At 32.1% G+C, this 9,939-nt stretch overlaps 1 protein-coding gene and 1 long non-coding RNA gene across 2 annotated transcripts in view; one reads left to right on the top strand and one right to left on the bottom strand.

The window, feature by feature from the left end:
- The window catches only part of LOC149497790 (ribonucleoside-diphosphate reductase large subunit-like), a 5,083-nt gene extending 581 nt beyond the window's left edge, over positions 1–4,502 (bottom strand). The window contains exons 1-13 of the mRNA XM_089719288.1: positions 3,835–4,502; positions 3,279–3,340; positions 3,090–3,177; positions 2,276–2,539; positions 1,938–2,178; positions 1,781–1,857; positions 1,492–1,662; positions 1,320–1,412; positions 1,059–1,208; positions 880–966; positions 607–771; positions 401–520; positions 5–191 (exon numbers count right to left, since the gene is read on the bottom strand). Coding sequence (XP_089575414.1) covers positions 5–191; positions 401–520; positions 607–771; positions 880–966; positions 1,059–1,208; positions 1,320–1,412; positions 1,492–1,662; positions 1,781–1,857; positions 1,938–2,178; positions 2,276–2,539; positions 3,090–3,177; positions 3,279–3,340; positions 3,835–4,062 — 1,933 coding nt within the window. The 5' untranslated portion in view covers positions 4,063–4,502. The remainder of the gene's footprint in view (positions 1–4; positions 192–400; positions 521–606; positions 772–879; positions 967–1,058; positions 1,209–1,319; positions 1,413–1,491; positions 1,663–1,780; positions 1,858–1,937; positions 2,179–2,275; positions 2,540–3,089; positions 3,178–3,278; positions 3,341–3,834) is intronic.
- A 798-nt stretch (positions 4,503–5,300) lies between these two features.
- On the top strand, positions 5,301–7,284 carry LOC119369555 (uncharacterized). Its single transcript, XR_005177090.2, has 2 exons — positions 5,301–5,765; positions 6,640–7,284. It is a non-coding gene; the product is annotated as an uncharacterized LOC119369555 (long non-coding RNA).
- Positions 7,285–9,939: the final 2,655 nt, after the last annotated feature.

Raw genomic sequence — 9,939 nt, 5'->3', positions numbered from 1 at the left:
CGACTATAGATGTTGGAAGTATATGGCTCAAAGCACTCATTGTTTCCAAGAATCTGACTGGTCGAAGCAGTTGGCATTGGTGCTACAAGTAGTGAATTTCTGACTCCATTGTTAGATATCATTTCTCTCAAGACATCCCAGTCCCACCTACTTGAAGTAGTTACATTCCACATGTCAGGCTGCAGAACTCCCTGAACAATTCAATATACAATTTAGATTTGGTGAGCTAAGTGGAAATCTTAGAAAAATCAAACTTTAAAACATAATTTATAATACATAATAGAGATGTTGAAATCAATGAAAGGGTTATGGCATCAATTATACAACAAAAATGGAAAATAAAAACCAAGCAAATATTAATACTTCCACATGCTTATCAGTCTGAAGAAACTAGGTATACCTTGCTAACAGGACTTCCAATGTATGTTTCATATGGGCCATCTCTGGCAGCTATCTCAGATGAGGCTTTAAGAGCATGGTAATAAATGGTTTCAAATATGTCCTTATTCAGCTGTTGAGCCTGAAATCAATTATCACAAAACTATCAAATCAGATCACTTATCCTAGCTACAGTTCAGTCAAGATATCAGTTTGTGTATATTTTACCTCTAGCGAATCAAATGCCATCCCAAGTAAGATGAAAGTGTCTGCAAGTCCCTGAACTCCAATGCCAATTGGCCTGTGTCGAAAATTTGACCTCTTTGCATTTTCCACAGGGTAGTAATTAACATCAATTATCTTGTTAAGATTGGTTGTAACTACTTCTGTAACCTGTCCCAAAAAAGCAAAGGATATGAAGTCACAGGCAAGTTTACTAAAGAAAATATTCAGTTCCACAAGTTCTACCATAACATCCTAAATGACAACTGGAATACAAACCTCTGCAAGTTTGTCAAAGTCAAAGTATCTACTCTTGGAACCTCTACTTCCAACAATCTTAGATGGATGAGACTCCACTGGAATCTCCTAAAAACAAACAAACAAAGAAAGCAGAGTTAAACAACATGCATACAAGGACACGAGAGAATTTACCTAACCAGGTTCAAGCTATTGCTCACCCTTTCTCTCACGAATCGTGGCAGAGCTATAGAAGCCAGATTGCAGACAGCAGTTTCTGTTGGACTTGTATATTCAATTATCTCTGTACACAAATTTGAAGATTTTATAGTACCCAGATTCTGCTGGTTACTTTTTCTGTTGGAGGTATCCTGGGAGAAATGAAAAAAACAAAAGCAACACAAAAGCCTAAATCAAACCAAGGGAATAATATTAATAAATGATAAAACTATGTAAAAAATATCATGTTAGAAATAAATCACCTTAAAAACCATATAAGGTGTGCCAGTTTCTATCTGAGATTTCAAAATTTCAAACCAGAGGTTCTGTGCTTGGACAACCTTCTTTGCCTTGCCCTAAGTGTAAAACATGAGTGTTAGTAACTACATACCCATAAGAAACGAATGCAATAAGTTCACATACAGTGAAATTCACCTCTCTCTCATATTTGGTGTACAGTTTTTCAAATTCTTCACCCCAACAATCTGCCAAACCAGGAGACTCATTAGGGCAAAATAATGACCATTGCCCATTACTTTGGACTCTTTCCATAAATAGATCAGGCACCCAAAGTGCATAGAATAAATCCCTAGCTCGGTGCTCCTCCTGCATAGAAGTAAAGTTTACATGTTTCAAGTTATGTAAGTAATCTGGAAGTCCTAAGGAGAACATATTATTGAATTTGGAGAAATAAGGTGTTAATGAAGAATTTGCTAATTTTCACCTTTCCATGGTTCTTCCTAAGATCCAGAAACTCAAATATATCAGCATGCCATGGCTCCAAGTACACAGCAAAAGCACCTACATCATGTCAGGCAATGGTTTTACCATCAAGTTTTCATATTTAAACTGTCAATATGAGATATCCACAATGAACGTACCTTTCCTTTTGCCTCCTCCTTGATCAACATAACGGGCAGTATCATTAAACACCCGCAACATTGGAACAATACCATTAGATGTTCCATTTGTTCCACGAATATAGCTGCCTGTGGCACGAATGTTGTGAACAGAGACACCAATTCCTCCAGCTGATTTGCTAATGACAGCACACTCCTTTAAAGTATCATATATGCCTTCAATACTATCATCTTTCATGCACACCAAAAAGCAGCTGCTCAACTGGCAGAATGGGCCATCAAAAAAATGTATTAGTTGTTGACATACATTAAGAAACAAACAGTACTCCAAAGTACAAGCTACTTGATATAAAACATACCTGAGGCCTTGGCGTTCCAGCATTGAAAAGGGTGGGAGAAGCATGAGTGAACCATCTCTGAGACATCAAATGATATGTTTTGATAGCTGAATCAATATCATCCTTGTGAATTCCAACAGCAACCCTCATCAGCATGTGCTGAGGCCTCTCTACAACTTTTCCTTGAACTTTTAAGAGGTAGGACCTTTCCAGAGTCTTGAACCCAAAGTAATCATAGTCAAAGTCTCGATCATAAATGATCTCACTGTCCAGGCGAGCAGCATTCTGATACAAATCAAGAATTGTTAAATAATTCAAGTAAAACCCAAGATTGAACATCATAGAACAGCAGATATATCTGTCTGCAGTAAAGTGGACCCTTAATTTTTCAATTGTTACTTTCTTAACATCCATAAGAACTCCTTGTAACTAAAAATGACATTTCAACTACTTTTTTCCAGTAATGATGAATATTATTATGAATTATTTTTAGTCAATCGGCTTAGAAGGATTACTCAACTATATAATTACAAATGTCTCACATGATCATTTGTCAGGGAGAAAAAAAAAAAGCTAATAGAAATAGCATTGAATTAGAAATCAAATATTTTCTTTATCACAAAAAAAGCAACAGAGATCATTAGTTGAGAAAGTAGCAAAAACATATTGCAATTTCCAAGAACTGAAATAGTACTTTTTGGTCTTCAGTTAAGGCCTTTATCCAACTGAATGAGACCTTAAGTACAAAAATGCCAGAATCCCCTCTTAACACAGTCCTAACTCCCATAATGGAAGCAAGAAAAATTCATAATGCAACTTAATATGTAATACATACCGTCATGATTATCTCATAAACATCATCAGCAATCAGAGGAGCCTTTAACCCAGATCTCTCATTAAAATGGTTATACATGATTTTAATCCTGCAACAACCAACAACAAATATCACATGAAACAATTTCTTAGAAATATCGCATAGGTTAACTGAATTGAAGATTGGTCATCAAACTTTCATATAACTTACGTCTCTGAAAATGATTTCTTAGTGTTCTTATGCAGATTTGAAACAACAATCCTTGCAGCCAACTGTATGAATAAGAAAGAAAAATGATAAATAAACCAAAAATATAGATGCCTTGACGGGAAATTCTGACATAAACATTAATTTTGAATCAAAATTTCACGAGTGCCTAAACTTTGTCGCAGTAATCAAAAGATCAACTTTATGATACTAACACGACTATTCTCTGAAGTAAAAAGAGTCTCAACGCACCAATCTACCAACACAGTAACCACAACAAATAAACAGAAGGTAAACCAAAAATGCAAATTCAGTGCCAACAATCTTCAAAACAAAATAAAACACGGTACTTAAACAAAATTCCTGCGAATATGCAAAATTGACATAAAACCTCAAGAATCCCACCTACAATCCTCATCACATCTCAAACAAAAGATACAACAAATCAACCCATCCGCCATACTAACCATGAGATAATAGAAGTCATATAACACAAAAATAAAATTAAAACAACCCAAAAGAATTATATATAAAAAAATAAAAAAATAAAAAAACTCACCGAGGCATAATCAGGATGATTAGCGGTCATGGCAGCAGCAGTCTCAGCAGCCAATTCATCAAGCTGGCTAGTAGTAACACCCTTGTAGACACCAGCGCATACCTTCTGGGCCACCAGCACAGGGTCACAATGCTCCATACTCAACCCATAGCTCAGCTTCTTCAATCTAGCAGTAATCTTGTCAAAGTGAACGGCCTCTTGTCTCCCATCTCTCTTCACCACATACATTTTCTCTAATTCCTTTTTTTTTTTCTTTTTCAGGAGTTTTATCAAACAGGTCTTGGTCACATACAAAAAAAGCAAACTGAGCTTGTTATATAGAGGCAGAGAGTTGGGTTTTGAAATTTGGGGAATGTTTTAGGGTTTTATTTGGTTTCCCTCTAAGGCGGATTTTTGGGATTTGGAAATTTCGCGCCAAAATTGAGGAGGAGCGTTATATGCTTTCAAAGGGGGGCGGGTGTTGTGTGGAATGTGGGTGATGGTTGGTAGGGCAAGGCTGGCGAGAGTGAGAGAGAGTGGAGCTGTTATGGCAAATGGCATTGATAAGTGGGGCCTGCTAATTTTGAAAAGAGAATTTTGATTAGTTTTGGGGACTGGATTCTGGGGGGAGACAAATTGGAGAGTGAATGCTGTGTTTTTTTGGCGCGCTCTTTTTGGCGCGTTTTGTTTTGTAGTGGGTTTGTAGGCCATCGACTCTAACCCAACCCACCATTCATATTACTATTTATATTAAACCATACTCGTGGCATTTTAAATTTCATACTCTCTTAAAAAAAATTAAATTTATTTAAATTATAATAAATTATTAATTATATTACTCTTAATTTAACATTAATTCTTTAAGAAATTCATTAAATCAAAATAATAATTATTGATCATATATTAAAAGTAAATATGAAAAAAAAAAATATTTATTACTCCTTCAAACTATAAATGTGACGAGTATTTTAAAACAAATTATTTTTTTAAATATGATAAGTATTATGAAACTGAGGTAGTATTTGACTTAATATGTAAATTCACATTGTATATTTTATAAAAAATCTTGTAGCATCCTCAATTTTTATTTTGACTCATTACACACTTTAATTTTAAAATTGTACATGCTAAACATTTTATTTGATTCATTAAATACCTCAATTTATAAAATTATATCTATTAAATACTTATTGAGATATTAAAAAATGTAAAATTTATTGTTTCAAAAGTTGTATTAACCACATATTAAATTAATATTTTATATATAAAAATAAAAAATCTTAAAATTTACTGATTTTAAGGTAAGTACGTGTGAAATTGTTATAAAAAGTGAAATTCACGAGTTCACAATATCAATTTTATAGTTGTCATAATTTTTTTTTTTTTTTCAAAATTCAAAAGTTAAATAATGTATTTGGGCTAATACTATACATTATGTATATATTAAAATAAAAACCAAATTCATTGTTCATTGAACAGTGAATTCACGCTTAACCAGTTTTTTATTTATTATTCCTATTTTACCCTTTCAATTTTCCCTCCAACTGACCACTAAATGCCATTATTTCGTATTTTTTTTCTCTAATTCACTCTTCCTGTGCCTTCGAATTCATACAAAACCTTGTTCTTCCAATGGCACTTCTCATCCGATCCCACAGATCTTGGCCGTGAAAATTCTCTTTAACCCTAACCCAAACCTTAAAATTATTAAGGGTCTCTCTGTGTTCATATATGATGAGAGGATTGGATTTAGGGCTAGGGCTGTATCTGTTGATAGGATTGGTGTTAAAGGCTGTGAGATTAGGGTTTCGTAATTGAATCAGAGCATGAATTTGTACTGCCAATTATTGGTTCCAGTGAAGCAAGAAACAAAACAGAGCCAAGATGAAGAGGACTTTGAGAGAGGGGTTTCCCGAGCTTTTTCTCAAGGAGCTCAGTTTTGATATCTACAGGTTTCAATTTCGTTTAATTTTATATTATTTGCATTTCTATATTATTATTGAGGTGTCTTCAGAATTTTGTGTGATGGTTATTACTTCTCAAATTAAGTTTGATCTTTCTATATCTGTCAGTGTTAGTTGGGAGCTAGATAGGTGGATGGGCACTATAATGAACATATCTATGAAACATTTGTTAAGGACCAAATTGAAGAAGTCAAAATTTGTTACTTTGAGTTTTAGTTTATGCCATGAAGTACATTAATTTTAGCTGAGATGCTTCTTTTTCATGTTCAGGATCAGGACGAGTGAAACATTAAAACTGAGAATGTAATAAATTTTGTTATCCCTAATTTCTATATGGTTTGATGGACAAGTAATTCACTGAGTTTTGATGGTATCTTGTTACCCTGAACCTGAACTCTATCTACAACAGATTAGTTGCACACTCCTTTACCCTCCTAAATGTTATAGTTATAGCCTTTAGATTATACTTGCGCTTTCTGCCTTCCTCTTAATAGCAGATACATTAGAAGTACATTGATAATGTAAAAGTAAAATAATTATCTTCACTATGTTATTACTGATTGATCTAATATAGACCAAAGTAAAATAAAATATCCATATACAGAGATTTAATTCTCTGGAATGAGAGAACTCTGTGAAGAAGACATCTTCCTTGCCCCCAGTCAGCTATGCGTGTGGAAGAGAGCCAAATGCCAATCTCAAGATCTTCTACCAATTTAATGTGTAAATGGAATATTGCATCTATTCTAGATCATAAATGTAATCTTTTATGCTGATATGAAATAAATTCAATTAAGTTAAAAAAAAAATGTTTTGTGGGTTTCTTTACACGGCACACTTAAGTTTCTATTTATTTGAGCAGGTCAAGTAAATGAAGAACTGGAGCACCGGATTGGGATGATTGGAACGTCATTGAACAAGTTTGGAATAATCTTAGATTCTATTCAGCTTTGTCTCGCGAATCTTGATTGCAATTGCAATTTTCATAATCCTCAGGTCATTAAGGTGGTTGGTAATGCAAGAGTGCTCTTGGAAACAAATCACAATGAGAGAGGTAGAGGAGAGACTTGAAGAAATTCAAAAAAGCTGCTGAAAAATGTTAATGCTAAATCAAAGCTTCTGGCTGTTGGCATTTCAAAAACTTGCTGTGGCTTTGTAATTCAACTACAACCAATAAAATACAGGGTCGCAGCAAAGCATGGCCTTATTATGGCTCCTAGAACCGGAACCGGTCCGAACCAGTACCTGAACTGGAGGTATACGGTTCGGTTTCGGTTCTAATATTTTGGGAACCGCAAACAGGCGGTTCCAAAACCGATCGGAACCAGATGGAACTGCCGGTTCTAGCCATTGCAAACTGTCAGCAGACCTTTTTTTTATTATTTTTTTGTGAAATCTCTTAATTACCCCTTCCAACAACTATAAACGGCTAAATAATGGCTAGTTTCAAGAGTATTTGTGGAAAAATGATTTTTTGAATTTATTATAAATACCTCCTTTCATTTCATTTACAATTTTCTCACACAAAAATCTCTACTTTCTCTACTATATTCTACTCTATATTATTTTTCTCTACTCTGCAATTTCTTTAATTTTCATTCACAATTTATTGTGAATTAATTTATTCAAATTTCAATCTCTAATTATTCTCTCTAATTTTTTTTATTCAATTTTCTAAATTATATATTATTTTCATATAATGGCAAGTGGAGGAAATTCAAATTCTGTTAAGGGCAAGGGAAAGATTGGAAACACAATATTCATTTATCCTTACAAACGACGTTTTCGATTTCACTCCCAACCAATTTAATTTTGAGGGATATCCAAATGAAAATATGAAAATTTTAATTCAAGAATCTGAATTTAATAATGAGCAATTACAACAAGAGGAAGAGAAAGAGCAAAAACAAAGGTATGCAACTTTTTCGAAGAGCAATACAAAGTTTCGACATATTCGCTATTCATTTCACGATAAAATTCAAAAGTGACAAAATGTTCGATGTAATTTGCAATTATTGTGGAAAATCTTATAAATTTAAACAATCGAGCTGCTATGGATCATTTTGGAAGCATTTGGAGACAAAACATCCAACAAAAATAGGAGTTGATCGGTCTCAAATACAAATTTCCGGATACGCATCTTCTAACATTTCTTTATTTCAATATTTTGAAAAAAAAAACAAAAAGAAGAATTAGCAGAAATGATTTTTATGGAACATTTATCTTTTAGTTTTGGTGAAAAAGTAGGTCTTAATCAATATTGTCAAAAAGCTTTAAGAGTGCTAAGAAATACTGTAAAATGAACTATTATTTCTTTATATAAAAAAGGAAAAAAAGAGTTAGAGTTTTTATTTTCTGAAATCAAAATTCGTGTTTCAATTTGTTGTGATATTTGGAGTGATCATTGGCAAATGCATTTTTATATAGGCATTACATGTCATTGAATTGATAATAATTGGAAAATTCAAAAAAAAATTATTGCATTTCGTGCTTTTGATGATAAACATACTGCAAATAATATTTATAGAATAATTGTTTCAATTTTAGATGAATATAAGTTGACAAAAAAATTTTTTTCAATTTCATTTGATAATGCTTCTGCTAACATTAAATCAATTATTGAACTTAAAAATATTTGTGAACTAAATATTGGTGGAAAATTTTTTCATATAAGATGTGCTTGCCATGTTTTTAAATTTATGTGTACAAAATGGTTTAAAAATTCTTGAATCTTATATTTCTCCAATTAGAAAAGTTATTTCATATTTATGGGGACATTTCTAAGTAATGAAAAGTTAGGCTAAATTTTGTAAGGAAAATAATAAAAGACCAAAAAGTTTTCCAAGGGATGTCCTAACTCGTTGGAATTTAACATATGAATTATTAAACGAGTCTTTTTAGTATAAAGAATTATTGTGCATTTTTGTTACTAATAATATTGAAGAAATTAATTTATATCTACAAAATTGGGATATTTATCCAAAAATTTTAGATATTTTAAAAATTTTTAATGATGCTACCTATAAATTTAGTGGGGTTTATTATCCCACATCTCATTTATTTTTATCTATGTGTATTAATATTGTTAGTGCACTCCAAGAATTTGAAAATGATTTTATATTAAAAGATTGTGTTTTTTCAATGAAAAAAAAATGGTTATCTTATTTTAAAAATATACCACTCATTTATCTTGTTGCTATTGTATTTGATCTTAGATGTAAAATTGATATTTTATGTGAATATTTGACTATTTATTATGAATTATTAAATCTTGATATAGAAGATAGTGTTAATATAAATGTAGTATTGTATGAAGTTAGACAAAATATTATAGAATTATATGGTGAATTTGTTTAATTTTCTAGTTCATCTACTTCTAATTCTTCTCAATTCAATAATCAACAATTTCCAACTCAAAGGGTAAGTAGTGTTGGTGTTGTTGAACGCATTTTACTATAAAGACAACTTTTTCTGAATTTGATAATTATCTAACTACTTCTTTTTAGTCTGGTGATGATTATGCAGATAATAATTTTCCAAATTTAGATTGGTGAAATCGTCACGCCAATACATTTTCAATACTTTCTTTAATTGCAAAAAAAGTTTTAGCAGATTCGGTCTCCACTGTTGCGGTTGAACAAGCTTTTAGTTAATGAGGAAACATATTTGATGAAACACGATCTCGTATGACACTCGATTCACTAGAAGCATAATCATGCGTAGATGATTAGAGGAAGGCCGAACTAAGAGCACGAGAAAATCTAAAAGAAAATGAAGATTTATATGATCTTTATGGTTGGTCCTCAACGGGAACATCAACCGCTGGTGGAAATAACGAATAACGTAAAAGGGGTGAAATTGGTACAAGGTAATTGAACCACGAATTTTCATTTCAGAAAATAAAAGCTCTAACTCTTTTTTTCCTTTTTTATATAAAGAAATAATAGTTCATTTTACAGTATTTCTTAGCACTCTTTTAGCAGAAGAATTTAAAGCTTTTTGACAATATTGATTAAGACCTACTTTTTCACCAAAACTAAAAGATAAATGTTCCATAGAAATCATTTCTGCTAATTCTTCTTTTTGTTTTTTTTTTTTTCAAAATATTGAAATAAAGAAATGTTAGAAGATGCGTACCCGAAAATTTGTGTTTGAGACCGAT

The sequence above is a fragment of the Jatropha curcas genome, chromosome 3, assembly GCF_041381405.1.
Source record: "Jatropha curcas cultivar XTBG-Jc1 chromosome 3, XTBG_Jcur_1.0, whole genome shotgun sequence".
Lineage (NCBI taxonomy): Eukaryota > Viridiplantae > Streptophyta > Magnoliopsida > Malpighiales > Euphorbiaceae > Jatropha > Jatropha curcas.
Note: the sequence above shows the minus strand (reverse complement) of the source record. Positions and strands in the feature narration are given on the sequence as shown.